The 18,917-nt window shown below is 42.9% G+C and overlaps 1 protein-coding gene across 1 annotated transcript in view; it reads right to left on the bottom strand.

Annotated features, from left to right (window-relative positions):
- The window catches only part of lcor (ligand dependent nuclear receptor corepressor), a 77,553-nt gene extending 59,664 nt beyond the window's left edge, over nucleotides 1-17,889 (bottom strand). Inside the window, exon 1 of the mRNA XM_070989462.1 lies at nucleotides 17,625-17,889. Within this exon, the coding sequence (XP_070845563.1) occupies nucleotides 17,625-17,721 (97 nt within the window). The 5' untranslated portion in view covers nucleotides 17,722-17,889. The remainder of the gene's footprint in view (nucleotides 1-17,624) is intronic.
- Between the last annotated feature and the right edge of the window lie 1,028 nt (nucleotides 17,890-18,917).

Raw genomic sequence — 18,917 nt, 5'->3', positions numbered from 1 at the left:
ACTTAGAAAAAGACTTGACCCTGCCGTCCTTATGTGGGCACGTCCTGTCGCAGCTTGCTAGTCAAAAATGGACGTCTTGTGATCTCAGGCGCTGCTGAAATATCTCGAGAAAACTGACTCAGACAAGAGCAAGCACAGGTTTGGGATTCGAGGGCTCAAATCTGATTCTGCTCTCATGAATCTGCTCCTGTGCGCTCTCCAATGTTGGCTTGCAGGCTGAGTTCACGCCGAGCATTTGTTTTGTGCTGTCTCAAATCTTTTGTCGTCAATATATTTCCACCCACACACAGACACACAGCACTGTACCCGAGAGAGCTTTAACTGGTCATAAATATTTCCCTTTTCACAAATCAAAGGTCTGGTGTGCTCTCATAGTTTGGTAGTGTGTGTGTGCGTGTGTGTGTGTGCGCGTGTGTGTGTGTGCGCGTGTGTGTGTGTGAGAACGATAGCGAAGGAGGGAGGGAGAGCAGCTCTAGAGTTCAATATTGACACAGCAGCAGAGGAGCCTTCTCGCATTAATTTTAGATGATATTATCACTGATATGGAGGAATGTTCTCTTAGTTAGCTCCGCCTACAGCTCAGCACACACACACACACACACACACACACACACACACACAGAAAGTCATTCCTCTCTGCGTGTTTATAGCTGTATCTATCCTTGAACTAAACTGCCTCCTGCCCAATTCCTCACAGTCCAAAGGTGGACGGTCCAAAGAGCCGCTGATACGCTGAAACACACCTTAGTTCACAAAATGTTCCCGACTCATTAACCACATCCAAAACTGACACACTGCAAAACAATGTGCCGCAGATAACGGACCACTCCTCTTCACGTTCTCTGAGAAACAGACTTTTTTTCTGCATAAGCAAACCAGTTCCTCTGGCTGAACATTACAGCTCTGCAGGTAACTCAAGACGGATTTATCTGTTCACCAAAACCACGTCTGAGGTGTCCTGATACACAATTTAGCCTTCCAGCTGATCAGTAACTAGTTTTTTTTTCTGATATACGTGCCTTTGATCATCTATTCACTTCCACTGAAAGAGAAACAGTTATGGTGACATGTAACTGGCCTCTTATGACACCTCTGCTGGTGCCATTTTTCTTTAATATGACTCACATGAGTTTGTCCTTGTGGTTCTGATCTCTCACGGTGATTTATGCAAGCTTCAGCTCATCAGTGCTTTCATTGTTTGTCATGGCAAAACTGGAATAACAGATAAAATGTTGCAAATTGCAAAAGCCTGCAATGATAATTAACCATAGAGAAAGTTGTTAATGGAGCTTTTTACATAAGGAAGTACAAAATAAGTACAAATCAGTCAGACATTAAAAAGAAAAAAAATCTTTCATTTCATTTGCATGGTCCAAGCATGAAACAGCTGCCCATCTTTATACATGTCAAAGTACAACTACTTCGCAACCTCTTGCAACACATGGATTACCATGAATATCTGAGCTGCAATATAAAAGAAAAAGAAGAGAGTAGAAAACTAGGCTGAGCCTCTGTTGTGGAAGTAGACATTTCTGTTTATGCTCCTCAGCCCCACTGAAAGGAAATAATGCCACGGCATAAAAATGATTTAGACACACTGTGCCTCCAGCTTTGTGGCTACAGTTTGTGTTTCCTGTTCCAACATGTGCCCACACGCACGAAGCCAGCTCCATAAAGAAAGGCTTTTCCCAGTTTGGTGTGGAAGATCTTGACTGGTCCGTAACTGGAACACCAGACCTTCTCGGCCAACATCAGCGGCTCACGCGGCTGAAAGAGATGCTCAAAAATCCCATACGGATGAGATTGACTGGGTGTCCACATACTTTTGGCCATGTAGTCTAGATTCATTCGACTGTAAATTTGCCCTTGAAAGTTCACTTTAAAGAAAATTACGCAACAATGAACCTAAAATCAGAAATGAGACTGCAGCTCTGAAACAGGTAATTTAGTCGACTGTCAGAAAATTGATCACTTAAGTCATTTATCAGTAATACATAATACAACATATTAGTTAAATCATTTTTTCCGCTTCCCAAATGTGACAATGTGCTGCTTTTCTCTATTTTATATCACAGAAAAAGCAATTTGAAGAATAGTGATGGGTATTTAACCACTTTATGACTTTTTGTAGATTAGCTTAATGCACATAAGACAGAAGTGATTGTATTTGGCCCCAAAAATGAAAGGTCAAAGATCAGTGCTCACCTTAACTCCATGTCACTGACAACAACAGATAAAGCCAAAAATCTTGGTGATTCTGACCTGAATTTTAACAACCATTTAAATCTCATTACCAAATCAGCCTACTAACACCTGACAAATATAACCAGAATTAAGGGATGTCTGTCCAAAGAAGACACGGAAAAACTCGTTCATGCATTCATTTTCAGTAGGTTGGACTATTGCAATGGAGTCTTTACTGGCCTAAACAAAAAAACAATCAGGCAACTACAGCTGATCCAAAATGCTGCTGCACAAGTCCTCACAAACACCAGAAAAATGGACCATATCACACCAGTCCTCAGATCACTACACTGGCTTCCTGTGAGTCAAGGAATAGACTTTAAAATCTTACTGTTGGTCTACAAAGCATTAACTGGTCTAGGACCAAATTATACTCTAGATTTATAACCCCATACGAAGCATCCAGACCTCTCAGGTCATCAGGGACAGGTCTATTGTGTGTTCCCAGAATCAGAAGCAAACAAAGTGAAGCAGCTTTCAGTTATTATGCTCCTCACCTGTGGAACATTCTCCCTGCACACCTGAGGTCTGCACCAACTGTCAGCTCATTTAAATCAGGGTTGAAAACATTATTATTTGCTACAGCTTTTACTCAAAGTAAATATATCTGCTCAATGATTTTAATCATTCTAAATGCTGAATTATTGTCTTTTACTGGCTTCTGTTTTTAATTTTCCTTTAATTGTATTTTATTCTTATTTTTCTTTTCTCTTCTAATTTCTTTCTTTCCTTGAAATGTTTTTCTATTTATGATTTTAATGTATTTTTATGCTTCTGTAAAGCACTTTGAATTGCCTGGTGTATGAATTGTGCTGTACAAATAAATTTGCCTTGCCTTGCCTGAAGACTTGATTGATTAAATATCGCCAGATTAATTAAAACAGTCATTAGTTGCAGTCCTTGCACATTCAAACTGCTGAATTTATCCAACAACCTGCACAGCAACAGAATTTTAAGCTCAGTGACTGTTTTCGTGTTTCTCACCGCAATGCTCCTTGGGAGTTGTAGTTGACTTTTCTTCTTCTCCTTCTTATCATCAAAGTCTTTCTATGAACCAACTCAGTTTCTGACTGTCTGTCCTGATGACTCGACCGAGAGAGCGCCCATCCAGTTTTTGGACAAACTGAAGTGGCCAGTCACACCTCACTGACTTTTTCCTCCAGCCAGATTTAACTCCACCCCCCTTCACTGCGGTGCTGATGCTTTTTTCTCCTCCGCTTTTACTACCATTTCTCTCTTAGATAATATTTCAAAGGAATTTGTCCTTCTGGTTTTGACCCTTACATTCATTACTACGGCTTTTAGCTCCTCAGCGTGCCACACAGTGCTTTCATTGTTTCATTGTCCAAACTGCAACACTGGCAGCTGAAATCTGTCATGTTTATTTACCAGAGAGAAATGTGTTTCATGCAGCTTTTTTTTGAGGAAACCATACAAAATGACTACAAATTCGAGTCACATCGTAAAAAATTTTTCATTTCTTTCACACGCTCCAAACCCTAAACGTCCTCTGAACCCGCTGATGCGTTGAAAAAGCAATTACTTTGAAAAGCCTTGCTCCACATGGATCACAATTTATCTCCCAGTTACAATATTGAACACGCAGAAATTGCACTTTGATTTTTGTGTCTCTATTGTGCAGCTTTACTCAACAAAACAATGAAATCACATGCTTATCCGGTGGTCATATGTGAGTGCACAGGTAGCTCTTCAAAACATTTGAGCTCTCTGTAAATGTCTGACACAGAGAACTGGACATTTACATGGTAGTACACTGCAAGTTATAATAAGTAAGAAGAAGAAAAGAATGTACTTCATAAAGACCACATTTGAAAATACACAGCAGACAGAAAATATGGAGGGGAAAAAAAACCCAACCTGCCTACGCCTCAATTAAGTCTCGAGATGAAAATGTCTACAGACGCGGGCACACACTCATTTGAGGGTGGGTGTTGGAAAATCTACCAGAATAAAAAGTTTCTGAATATAAGTGCCTCTTGGCAGAAATGACATTCAAGAGATCCTTCAGCGAACGGACTCATGACAGCTGACTGATTCCTTTATTCTGCCCTCAGACACGTCAGACCTGTAGTGACACTGCGGAACACAGTCGTGACAAAACCTCAAAATATTGAAGGCAGAATAAAAATCGGCATCGACGTGAGGGAAGAAAAAAACACTTCTGACAACAATGTGAGGAAAAAAATGATCGAGGAGAGAACGGACAAAAGAGAAGAAGGCAGGTCAAGGAAGAGACGAAGATGAGAGGAAAGACATGAGGGTGGCGAAGAGGAACAGGGACTAGAAGAGGAGAGTATATGACGAGAAGGCTGAAGAAAAGAGAGGAGGAATGCACATGAAAAAATATCTAAGAGCAGAAAAAGTTGTCAAAAAGAGGTGAAGTTAAAGGTGAAGGCGAAGGAGAAGAGAGAAGAACGGAGGGGAGACGCAATAATGAAAAAAGCCTGAATTACAGGAAAAATAAAAAGAGGATGGAAAGGATGCAGCGGGGAGAGGGATAAAAATACAAGTGACATTTCTCCTGATGGTAACAGCAGCAGTGGAGCTGCGTTTGTTGCTTGACCTTCACTTTTATTGGAGTGTGTGAGTGTGTATGTGTGTGTGTGTGTGTGTGTGTGTGTGTGTGTGTGTGTGTGTGTGTGTGTGTGTGTGTGTGTGTGTGTGCAGCAGCAGCCTGGTGGGCTTGACACCTAACTGAGGGTGACACGGTCACACACAGAGGAGAGCTGAGAGCCCCCAGCCCTGCCAGCCAGCCCAGCCCTCACACAGCACAGCTGGCCCTGTCACCTCCACTTATCCTGCCCGACTCCAAGTCTGCATGTACAGTGACTCTGTGCGTGTGTGTGTGTGTGTGTGTGTGTATCAGTAACCAATTAGAGTTTTAGACCTCTGGAGTGAGGACATTTTGGTCCTCACCTTCAAAGGGCTGTTTTTAATGTTCAGACCTGATTTTAAGGGTCAGGTTAGAATGAGGTTTACGTTCTGCATTTAGCTGTGATAGTTAAGGTTAGAGTAAGGAGCAGGAGAATCCATTATGTCTGTTACGGTCCTCATAAGAGTAGAAACACAAACATGCACTCAAAAAATTAATTAAGCCTAAAACATTGACTTTAGTGTATTTAAATTTGCCATCCTGGACAGCTTTCGGCAAAAGCCACATGCAGAGGATTGAGAGCATTAATGTGCATTAGATAATATTGCTGTCCCACTACGTCCCGCTGTGAAGCCGTAAATTATCTGCAAGCGTTACCAGCTTTGTTTTTCAGTACTGGTGACCAGTGACCGTTCGAAATTAGAGTTTATTTCCAGACTTAATTGAGACTTAGGCAGGTTGGGTTTGTAGCCATAATGCTACACGGAGCATCTTTGCCGGGACACGTGCAGGGAAACAGCAGTTTTGACCAAAGGTTACAGTTCCCATTTTATGCAGGAATCGAGGGGGTTCATTAGATGTGATGTAGCCTCTCCTTTGCCTCAAGGTGAACACTCTACAGAACACAAAAGATGGCAGCAGTTTTCTCTGGCTTCTCCAAATGTTCTCCACAGCTTCACCAAACCCCATTCATTCATCCGCTGCTTTTACAGCGCTGTTTGTGCGCGCAGACAATGGTGTATTCACGCAGGAACAAAAACAAAAAGCTGAATACAACAGGCTCGTCACAGACTCTGATAATAGAGGACAAGAAACGTATGTGACTGTGTACACCTACACATTTGAGCAACTGTGAGAGCAGCAGGCAGTCTGCAGGAAAAAAGCAGGGTGAATGACAGACAGCAGGTTTGTAGACAAAGAAACAGAAATGGCTCGTAAGGTGGGAGTTAAGGTAGGCTGTAGGCGGTGCTGAAGAAATGGCTCAAGTCTGGGAGAGAAAATCTGTATCGCTGCTCACCAGCGGCTTCAATAAAGCCCACATGATGAAATCCACCACTCACTCCATCTCATGTCATTTTGAACCAAAGCTGCCACACCTGCTTTTCTCTGCGTAATTTCGTCAGCACAACAGAATCAATGGCGAACCAGAGAGAATAACATTTGGTCAGTGTGATAAGGGGCCTCATTTATAAAAATATTCTCAGATTTTTACTTGAGCGTAGTCTTAAGATCATTTCTGACAGCGTGCTTTTCCATTCAATTCTGAAAATATGGCAAGCATAAAAAAACTTACTTAAGAAGCCGATTTGTAACCTACACACCTGTTAATTCATTGATGCGGTGTGTCCAAAAATAATGACTGTAGGTCTACTCATTCCTGCTGAAAATAGTCCCCAACAAATGCATTATTAACTCCTGTTTGAGTAATGTTTGATAAAAACTACAGTGTCCAGCTGTTTTGTGAATTTCTGAGCCTTTTTGCATTTTTTTTTTTTTAATAATGAAAGTAGACATTAATGGTGCCTTTTCCAAGATTTAAGATTAGGGGCTGCGTAACACAGACAGGATTCAGAGGTCAGAAGTATTTAGGGACAGACATATTGTTGGTTTTGGTCTTTTAATGGGAATTGTAACAGCAGCCTCACACTTTAAATAATGATCTCGCACTGTTTCCTCCATCTGGGCCACAGAAATTTGTGGATTGTTCTACTTCCGCCTCCACTTCCTCCTCTTGCATGGAACTAAAACATCTCCTGCCCCTCCATCTTTGGGGCTTTTGTGATGTTGGTTGTTTCATTGTCTACATTATTTTGTCTGGAGATGGTTTGTTCATCCACAGATGGCTGTATGATGCCCGTTTCTCCTCCTTCAGGCTGTCCACACATTCCTTTTTTCCTGATTGAAAACTGTTCAATTATTTTTATCCAAATCACAGAAGAACATCGGCTGCTCATTGGCTGCCGAGAATCACCTACTGTGGCCCAAAGGGGACAGCAGCTGTGTTCGAGTTGGTCAACACCACTAATAAAACATGAGCAAAGTCAACAAAACAGGCTTTTTAAAGTGTCAGGGGCATTTTGTGTCCATTTATTTTTAATCAACTTGTTGTTTTATGAATTTTGAAAAGGCTTTTGGCCCCCAAGCTGCCGCTGCTGTCTGACCTCGGTCACCGAACTGTCAGCTTTACATTCAAATGCTCCCTTGATGTGACCCTTTTTAATTCTGAATAGCTGATTTCTGCTCCGTGCCTGCTCTCGTTTATTATCATAAACAGAAATTTAAAGCCGCCACTGGCTGTTTGTAGAGGCTAAAGGGCACAACGCACAAGTTCAGGACAGAACAAACAAAATACAAATGGTTTTGTTTTCCATAGATCCTTACTGGACGAAAAGCCTCCAGCTGCATAGAGTTTTGTCCTTTAAATGTATATCATGTAAGTATTGAGACTTAGAAACAGTGACACTATCACATAGTTTTTCCATTAGAGCAGACATATTTATACTTCAGCTCAGTCACATTCTTACAAGGTGTCATCCTCTGGGGATCATGAAAATTTCACTGGAATCTGTCACATCTGTTTCAAAATAGTTTGCCGTTGACATTAAGTGTCGTACAGGGGACGTTTTGGCATGACGGTGGCAACAGAGGAGAGTTTGGGGGGGGGGGGGGTCATCACAATATCTAATTTTGTCTCGCTCACTACATCCATTTCCCTGACAACACCAAAGCTCTTGGTCCAAACAGAAGGCCTGTATGAGAAGCTTCTGCCCTGACCGTTGTTTCTGTTGAAGCCTGACAAGGAGGTCAGTCTTCCCCGGGTAGCGTGAGTCACACCCTGCAGCTTCAGAAACCATCACAGGAGCAGAATCACTCTTCTGCTCTTCTTACAATGGCTGCTGTGTGTTTTTAACGACCCTGACATTGCCAAGACCCCGTCTGTGTGTGTCGTGGCGTTGAATGCGACGTCGACGGCGATCGCTCTGAAAACGAGCTCATTCTGACACGGAGGAGACCGTTTGCACCGCGGCTCGCGCGCAGCATCGACTTTAAGTTCATACGGAGAAGAAGTTTGATGACAGTGACAGCTTTCCATCCAAATGCAGGACAAATTTTAACCAGAAAGAAAATCTGCAAAGGATGCGAAATTGTGTGCTTTTCCATCCACAGCGGTGAATATTAGGAGTTGGTTCTGGTTTGCTGCTTTCTTTTACAATTTTCTGTTTCCACAAATTGAAAATGTGCATTAAAAAACAGGTGGATAGAAACGCACCCTTTGGCAGTGAGTGGGAAGGTTGGTGCTTTGTTTCAGTCTGTTTTCTCTCTCGCCTTTACTCCAAGTGTTCGTCTTGACAGTCTGTCAGGCAGAGGAAGACCAAAACACACCAGAACAAAAGGTCTGCAGTGATAACAGCCAGCTGAAGCAGAAAAAGTGAACGTATAGATTCAGATCCTGTCTTCCTCTTGCAGTCCTGTCGCACTGGTTTTAGTTTTTTAACTCAACGCTTTGAGACATTTAGCAGTGTCTCTTTCTCCACAGCGAATGAACAGGAAGTGATTCAGTGCCGTGATTCGTCACGCCCGAGATCAGACAGGTGACTTCTGTGTTAGCGGATAATCTATGCGTCCAAAGGTGGTGCGTTCTTCTACGTCTGTTGCTGTTTTCTGCCTGGATGTTCAGCCTGTTCTTATTATTCCCATGCTGGTTAACATGGGGATAAATATACCTGCAAACACTCGTCAGTCAGCAGACTATATGATGTCTAAACCGGTTAATGAGGGTTTTCTGGTACAACGGATTCCCAGGAACATAACCTTTTTTTGCTGTTTTTTTTTACACTACATGAGGTTAAAAAGCGTGATATATTTAAGAGAAATCCTGTGGAAAGTTTGTCAGATAACCCATCTGACCCGTTGGATTGGTATCTGCGTCAAAACTGAACTCACGAAGTGGATCAGGGTTCAGCCAAACACCACTGATGCACATTAATAAGTTACAGAGATTTACTACATATAGTTTTACTAACAGCAGATTTAGACATTTCCCACATGCTTTTTAGAGATGGCTTATATTCTATAGTGTGATAATTAGCTTAATGAAGGAGGACCAGACAATCTTTTTTTAAAATATTCTTATATTTTTGTCTCATAATCGTCTATTACTATATTTTCTTTGACTGATTTGTGTCTTAAGAACAGAGTATGGAAAATTGTCAGATTTCAACCAGTTTTCATTTTTATCATGTGTTTTTGATTGTTTGAAAAAAAAAAAAAAAAATTGCACCTAAGCTTATTTACTTACTTTTAAAAGATCCAAACAATACTCAGTCCCAATATGTGTATTCTAGCATAAATCTACATTTTCAGTTAAAAGATGTTAATTAACTTCTATACAGCCTTTTTTCTTTTATCCACAAATTAATGTCTTGGTGCTTCATTGTGTTTATAAACCACTGGTGTCTGTGAGGCAGCAGAAGAGGTTCTACCTGCGACTCCATGTGCACTCTCATGTTGAAGGCCAAATCATAATGAAGTCCCATTCAGTCTTTGAATTGCAAATAATCGGCCATTGTTTCTGTGACGTTTTGTTGTGCAAACCTCATCCGTCATGTGTCCTCCGAGGGTTTGTTGTATAAAAGCAGCATACGGTACTAAACACTCCCTCGTCTTTCCCTTCCCCCACACTGTCTCTCTCTGTTGTTCCAACCCCCCCAATCTGTGTCTCTCTCTCCCTCCCCCCCTTTGAGGAACTACATTTCCCAGGGTGCAGCGGCTAATGCCCAAACGTACCAAGATTAAACCCCATCAGCACACACACATACATGTACATGCACAGGCACAACACACACAGCTCAAAACACACAACTGCAACCAGATGATACACAGTATATACACACACACACACACACACACACACACACACACACACACACACACACACACACACACACTTAAAAGCACTTTTTCTTTAATTATGATTTCTTTCCTGATCTGTATTTATTAAATATTGTCCCCATTTATTTATTTTACCGTACTTTTTATGTTGTTTTGTGTCTTCCTTCAGTGTATATGTTTATTTATGTTCCAATTGTTTTCATGTCTTCTAAATGCTTACAGCCACACTGAATTCCCAAGTAAAAAAATGCATCATTGCTCAGTTCAGTTCACTGCTACGACCTGACATGGTCGAGCATAACCAGTAGCTTATGGTGGCTAATGCTAGCTAGTTTTAGGTAAATATGCTAACGGGGTTGCCACAGCGGATCATGAGCACGATGGCAGACTGGGCCTGGCGTGGAGACCACATATTTGATTTGGTATGGGCACATCATAACTAAAATAACATTCCAAGTCGGATGCTGCAGTATCAACTGGAACTTCGAAATGTCTGACATTTACCACATCTCGATTAATCCATTATCAAAAAAAATAGTTGCCCTGTCGACAAACCGGCTGGTGGCTGCAGCTGTGCTGCGTAACCATCGATGCATCACTTCCTGCTGCAGTAGGGCAGTCAGCGAATGAGATGACAGACAAAGTTGCCGACTCTTTCTTCAGTGATACAGAGCAGACGGCTGCAGTTGTATGCAGACTGTCCCTTTAACTCTGAACCATGACAGCTTAACACCGCTTAACCGACTGCTCAGCCCCATTATTATCTCATTAGCTGGTTCCTCTTGTTCAGGAATGCCAAAGTGCTACTTAGTATTAATTCATTGTTAATGACTCGGTGAATGACACACACCTTTACTTTAATTGCATTAATACTGATTTCTCAGGGAGACGCAGAGATTTGAGAATTGCCTCATTAAGAAAATAAAGCATCCCCTTTGCTCAACCATCACAACTACACAAACAACCTACAGCCTGAACTGAAGGTCCTAAAATGTCCTCAAGGCTGAAAACTGGTCCTTACAAAGACAGACGCACAGGAGCACACATGCACACACGCACACACGCACACACACACACACACACACACACACACACACACACACACACACACACACACACACACACACACACACACACACACACACACACACACACACACACACACACACAGACGCTCCTCCATGCCATCGATGAATACTATGAAAAGCAAATTGCTCAATATGACCTTCCACACAAAAGCAGTCATTATTGAAGAACCAGGAGGAATTCACCGAAGGCGGGTCCAAGTTAGCAAGTAAACATTCCTGCTGCTCTAAAGCCTTGACACCTCACCGGTCGTGTGTGTGTGTGTGTGTGTGTGTGTGTGTGTGTGTGTGTGTGTGTGTGTGTGTGTACTCCAAACACAAACCCCATACAGCACATGAGCCCACACGGCGTCGGTGTCCATAGAACTGTACCAAGGAGGTCAAGTGGCTCACATAACAAAAGGAACGAACACGCACACACGCACGCACACACACACACGCGCGCGCACACACACACACACACACACACACACACACACACACACACACACACACACACAAGGGAACGCTTACATAAATTTTTGGTTGTGTCAGGGACGCTGTGTACAAAGTTTAGTTTAAGGAAATGGTGGACTTTGGCCGCTGGTTAGAGTGAAGGGAAGAAAAGAGAGAAAGACGAGAAGCTGAAGTATCAAAAACATCAATTTACAACAACTGATTTCAGATCCGCAAACATCGACTGTCACGAGGAGCGGAATCGGGGCTTTTTGTTTTTGTTATCGATTAATCTGCCGGATATTTTCTCCGTCAATCAATGAATTTTTGGGTCTGTCAAATGTCAACAAAATGTTCATCACAACTTCCAACAGCGTATAGCAAGTTTACAATAAATATTTTTGGCATTTTCACTTAAAACAACATTTTATCTGGTTATTTAAACTGTCGCAAATTCATCTTCTATCCTGTTCAAGTAGTTGATTTACTAACAATTTCTCTTCTAAATGAAACAAACTGAATTCAAGTTTTAACTGTAGTTCATCTGATAGTAACACAACAAACCTTGTCGCTCTCTTATGAGGTTTTTAAGACTTTCGTACATTTCTCTCAAAGATGCTTTGACTCTCAAAAACAACAAATAAAAGTTTCCAATCAGAAGCACCAGAAAGGTCTCAGGGGAGGAAAACAGCAAAATACAACAAAAACATAGCATTATAGAAAAGATTGAAATGAGAAGAATGACAACAATCTCCCCTCCTGAGACTCAAAAATAGTTTGTTCTTTAAAAGCTGTCACACTCTGCTTCTTTAAAGAGGCTGAATTAAACGGGTTGTACTCCGAAACATTTGACGAGAGCGTCACAGCCGGCGAAAACAAGATGAAACGGAAACAAATTCAGGCTGAGAGGATAAAAGAAGCAGGTGTGGGACCAGAACGACAACGGTTTGAATCCTTCTGGCAGTTCAGATGAATGTGTGTTAGCGTGTTTGAACGCGAGTCAGGATGTCGCTGGAAAGGAGCACAGCGCTCGGTGGACACACACACCTTCTGTCAACATTCGCTCTGTGCCAGTGGTGTATTTTGCTTTTCCACAGATTGCAGTCAGCCCCCCCACCCCAAAGAGAGCAGCCCTCCTCCCACGGGGCTCCTGGTTGGCATGGATCGGCCCCCGAGATAGCTCCACACACACTTTCACACACATTAACGTCGAGCAGGGGTGTGTGTGCATGCATATGCAATGAAGAGGGTACGCAGAGATTTACAGCGTTGGCACCCGGTCCAGTCGAATGGGTGGACCGCTGCCACTTTCCCCACCAGCTCCTGATAAATGTGCCATGTTTTGTTTTCCTTTTCAAAAAGCCCATGAAAAGAATTAGCAAGATGAGAAAGTAGCAGGCAGATCTCTCGGGACGTCCATCTGTCCATTACTGAAATAAAACCGTCCACTCAGAGTGGGAGGCGTGGCGGATGGATCGAGGGTTTTGTTGACTCGATGAGACAAGGATTTGACTTTGAGTACAGCGTCTAATTGCGGGACTAGATAAATAGATGGATGACAGATAGAAAAAAAAGATTCTCGATGATCTGTTCACTTAATGACGTTGGAAACCATAATGGATGATCTGCACGTGAGGTGCAGGAGGAGACGTTTGCTGTCTTTAGAAAATCCTCTTAGAAAACCAGCATGATTGCCTCCAACTCATTCATTCATCAGCACTAAAACAAAGGAAATAAACCTGAAGCATGAAGCTAAAGGGACCAACACAACTAATCATGTGACAGCGATGAACTGTCAACTGATCGATCGACAGAACGCTGATCGGCTCTGATAATCAGTTTTTTGAAAAGAAAATACCAAACTTCTCTGTTCCAGGTGTGAATATTTGCTGGTTTCTTTATTCCTCTTTATGTTTGGGTTTGGCTTAAACTGGACTCATAAACATTTTATAGATTCTGCAGATTAATCAGTTGATACCTGCAGCCTTTATCTCAACCTGTTCTCAGGTCAGCTATTGGGCCTTGCTGAGCTTGCAGGTTTAAACTCCCTATTGAGCTTATGTTTACACACTAGAACATAAAAGTCCATAAAAGCATGAAACAGTGTGACTCATATCAACTTGTTAGCAAAAAGCTAGCAGCCACTTTTGGTTATTGGGGTTAGCGACAGGAAACAGTGAAAGATGGATGAGAAGCTACAAATGATTGATTGACATCAACAAACAGTTACATTGGAAATATTAAGTTTTTCATCAGGCTACATGTAAATGTATATCATTATATCAATATATTTGGTTTTGCAGTAACATTTTTTGGAAATTCTACTGTTAAAACCATTTAAACAAACAGCTGGAAATGTCTTGTTTTTGACAACCCAGTGAATTAAATAGCCCATAAATCAACGCACTTCATCACATTGATGCAAAACTCCTGCAAATTCCAATACTACTACTGGCAGTCCTGCTCCACAGTGCCTTAACACAGCCACTGATATTAAAGGGAATCAGCATATGGTAAGATTTCTATGGTCTCATGGTGCCTACACCTGTTCGATACGAGTCTTACACTGCTGGTCCCACAATGCTCGTCAGCGGTTGGAATAAGTCACCAGATAATGAGTGGATGGAGCGCTTTCCTCACCAGAAACCCACACTGTAGCAACACGCTCACGTTTAGCTGAAACAGTGGCATCATTACTGCGAGGCTCTGCCTGCGAGAAGAGTTGGAAGTAAAAAAGCAATCTGCCACTCAGACTCACACCTCTCCCTCTCTCTCCCTCACAGTCTGTCTCTCTCCAGCACTGCCACAACCTTTCAGCAATCAAATTAGCTCCACTCTCTTACCCAGAATATGTGCCAAAGGAATCAGCAGTTGGGCTGTAATTGCTACCAACTAATAATGTTAACCTTTCTATGGCATATAGGCCCTACTTTATTATCAGCAAAGCACAGGGCAAGAAGATGATGCTGGCTGTGTTGACAAGCTGCATCCGTTCACATCACTTTGAACTGTAATATACTGTAAGATGTCTACCTTTGTTACCTGACCTTCTCTGACCAACATGCCTTTAACATAATGATCATCTTGTCCGTAATATCGAGGCTGCTATGAGTCACGACACAGTGTGATTTAATTCTCACACCAGCACACATCGGCTAATTGTGTAACATTTTTTTCTTACACTGAAGTCTTCTCGGATGTTGTCTCGTAGACCTCTCAGACACCAACACTCGAATCAAGAGTTTCAAGAGCAGGTTTTCACCTCGCGCCTTTTTCCAATTAAAATCCGGAGCTGAAAATAAGAGTCAAATCATTGAAGAGTCTATTTTTGATAAGCCTTTAAGTCATTTTTCAAGCAAAAATGGCCAAAATTCCCCAGTTACAGTTTCTCAGTTATAAGGATGTGCTGCTTTTCTTTGTTTTGCATGATAATAAATTCAATATATTTGGGTTTTTGCCTGTTGGACAGACAAAACGTGATATTTTTCACTACTTTATGATATTTTATTCTCCAAATTGAGAGAATCGTTGTCACTTGCGGCCCTAATGATCTGTCGTTTCACATAAATGCCAGAAGCTTGTACATGATGACAGGTCAAAACTAACTAATCGCGACACTTCCAGGCGCTGTATGCCAAACATTTCAAAGCACTGCTTTTCCTTTACGACTTGCAGCACTTTTGGAAACGAACCGTTCAGCCGGTCAGAGGACAAACATGTCTTATGATGTTCCAGTTTCTCACAGTTTCGAAGCTGATTAGCCTTCGAACAAATAAACATGTCAGACTTCAATCTGAGCGCTGATAACTGCTGCTCCGCTCGGCCCTAAAACTCGTCACGCATAGCAAACCAATGAACGATAACAGGCAGAAAAGAAGAAGTATGTCGAACTGACACACAGCCTACACACACACACACACACACACACACACACACACACACACACACACACACACACACACACACACACACACACACACACACACACACACACACACACACACACACAGAGCACCTTATAGAGCTACAGTAAGCTGTAATATCCAACTGTGAATTCATTATTCTGCTTTGTGGTATTTGTATCCCCTGTAGTATCATTGTCATATTACTACGTGGATTCAAGGTGCACAATGGTGAGCTTACAGTGTATTTATCATGCTTATGGTATCTATTTCAACTTCACTATCATTACAGTATTCCTATAGGGTCTTAAAGTCTCACATATAACTGAGTAAGATCTTTTCTGTGCTTGTTATCGGTTCACACGCAGCTCTTTTTTCATTATAGAGACACTGTGAGCCTCCAAAATGTGTTACACTTTTAGGGAGGGTCCAACACACAATCCTCTGCCGCTTTTAACTCAAACCCAGTGACCCACTAAATCAGTAAAACAGCACTAATTAGATGAAAGTAGGCAAAAGCAGGACACAAAGCAGGCAGTGCTATCGTCATTTATAAGTGGAGGTAGAAAACGGGATAAAACTCACTTTTAATGAGTAGAAACATATTTTTGTGTAATAATATCAGTGAAAAAAATCACAAAATGATCAAACTGATGGAAGACAAATGAAGGAGGAAAGGCCTTTTGTTGCCTAATGTTTACACTGCTGCCTGCGATTCCTTATGGCTTTATGCTGATCACACCAACTGGAGGTCAGAGATTACCCAACCTTTTAATTCAACACTGCATCTCCTCATTAGGAGCTTTTCTTACTAAAAAGCCCCGCTGGCCGACTGGGAATCAGGCCATGTGAGTTATTATAGAGCGGTCGGATGGGTAAGTAGGTGACAGGTCAAAGCTCAACATCTGGACACAAGTGCATCCAAAAACAAGTGGAGCCGCAACACCCCGACTCCGCTGCCGCTGCGGTGCTTTATGACGGCCGATAAAAGCCAGATTAGGAGCCGGCAGAGAGCCGAGGAAACCCGGAGAGGTTAGGAGATCAGAGGCGAAGAGTGGATGATAATCTTGCCATAACATCGGGATAGGTCAATGTAACCGGATTAAACTGAGCTAATGAAATACGCCAGAAATGGAGGATTGGGGGAGGAGGGGGAGGGAGGAGGAAGGCTGGTGGGTGGGAGAGATGTATGGATGAGAAAAATCCAAAATAAAAGCCGACATCAACTCATGAGAAAAGCAGGGAGAGGTTCAGAGCTGAAGCTTTCGGCTTCACTTCTCCAGCGAGACAAAGACTGACATGTGTCTCTGCTGCTGATTGTCCCTGCAGAGCCAGAGATGCTCTGCTGTCACAAACATTCAGAAAAATCAAATATATGTCTTCATGCAAACTGCGCCGGACATCACAACCGCAGAGTTTCCCCACCGCATCCAGGAGCGCCGTTTCAACAAGTACCGAGCCCGGCTAACAGGCGAGCACCGAGGCATTTCTCCCTGCCGACCCCCCGCCTATACCTTCCCCCTAAAATACAAAATTATTCCCACTGACATTTCCCCCAATGCAGCAATGCGCGCTCCCAAAAGCCGATTTCCAGGGAAGTGGAGGGGGGAGGAGGGGGGCGTCATGTTTGGAGATTGAGAGCGCGCACCGCTTCTCCCCCCCACCCCAGACCAAAAACTCAACCCGGGGGCGCGCACGCGGGCACGGGCCAGCCTATAGCGGGGAAGCTGATTGGCTGAGGAGCAGCTCCATCTGCACACGTGACACGCTCTGCTTACAATAAACAAACAGCTATGGAATAATGTATAAAAATCCCCCCGCAGCTCCAAACCGCCGGCACTCTGAATAAAAGTAAACTCAACAATCAAACAGGTCGCAAGCCCAAAGTGTGCAGGTGAAACACCTGACAGCACGCCCGCTACGAGCGCAAAACTTGGAGTTGAATATTTTTGGATACGTCCGGTGGGAGGCAGGCAGCGCCAGGCAACAGCCGTGCGCAACAAAAAATGACAGCTTCATGAGAGCCTATAGGTTTTCCAGTGGACATTACAGCCACGGCTCTCTGCTCGTTCAACTCCAAAAAACAAACAAGCGCAAACACAGTTACCGGCACTCTGCGGCCGCCGGGACCACGCCACACACACGCACACACACAATGCCAAGAGAGCTTACCTACACAGTGAATGAGTTTGTGCCTCCAAGAGTCAAGTTCCTGCCGAAAGCCGCGCCTCTCTATCGTGCATTGCTGCCTTTTGCACAGACTCGCCATTTTCTATCGGCCCCTCCCGTGGGCGCGCACATACTGCTGGGTGCTTCCCTGCGCGCACGTCACCGGTGGTTTTTATTCTAGGGCTGGGTGGAGTGAGATATGAGGGGGACGGGGCTGCAGCATCCCCCTTTCTATAGCGCTCATTTGTCCCACCCACCAAAAGCGCCCCCTCCTCCCCCTCCTCCTCCTTCTCCTCCCCTCCATCCCTCCCAGCATCTCTGCGCGAGGATGTGCTGTCATTGGTCGTTAAATGGGATGTTTGTCTGTTTTAATGTTGTATAGGGCTCAGCACATGGCGCCTGTACTCCGAATTTGCCATGGCTCAAAGCTATGTGTGTCAAAGGGCGCGGGTGCGCCGGGGATTTAAAATGCGCATAAAGACGCTGCATTGTTTAAATTAGCAGACATGAGTGCAGCTCTCGGAGCGGTGGTAAATAAACTGTAGATTAGACTACAGCCCAAAGCCTCTGCATAGGCTACAAAGAGGCACTGTTGTCAAAAATTGTTTGAGTACAATTTCTGAAATTAAAAGAGCCAGCAGCTCCTTGATGTGACTGTAGTCTGTCCGAAAATCCCCATAATGTACTGAAAGGCTCACATTGTCTTCCAGGAAACAGTAAATTAAACCAGTTACTTCGCTAATATTCTTATTTATCCAATTAAAAGATTACTACAAGTTCACTTTCAATGGATTATGTTGCCTTTCCTCACTGAGTGGTCTTAATCAAATTCATAAAGGCTCAACTATTTGGTTTTCCGTGGCTGGCGCCCCTACAGGGTTTTCCAGAACTGATGCAGGATATTTTCAAAACTCTTTGTCCAGGGCTCTGGACAGGATTTTAGAAATAGGCTACTGATGTCACAACCAAAGCCAGTAAGTTTCTCCGTCCCTCAAACCCAATATAGACAAGAAAACGAAATTATTTCAGTTTTTCATAGCTAGTTTCATATATTTTCTGCAAGATTTATTTAAATTTGTCTACCTTGTCTACTCATAAGAAACATGACTAAAACTGTTTTGCCATTGGGGGCTACTATAACATTCATGCTCAGGCAAGAATATGGTAAATCATTAGGAAATTACAGACCTGTAAGTTTCTTAAGGTCTGAATGCTTTTCGATATCTCCTCCATCAAAACTACTGGGTCCTAAAACACTGGAACCAGGCAAAACATGTGTTTGCTTGGAAACTTCCC

Source organism: Chaetodon trifascialis, chromosome 2 (assembly GCF_039877785.1).
Source record: "Chaetodon trifascialis isolate fChaTrf1 chromosome 2, fChaTrf1.hap1, whole genome shotgun sequence".
Taxonomy (NCBI): domain Eukaryota; kingdom Metazoa; phylum Chordata; class Actinopteri; order Chaetodontiformes; family Chaetodontidae; genus Chaetodon; species Chaetodon trifascialis.
Note: the sequence above shows the minus strand (reverse complement) of the source record. Positions and strands in the feature narration are given on the sequence as shown.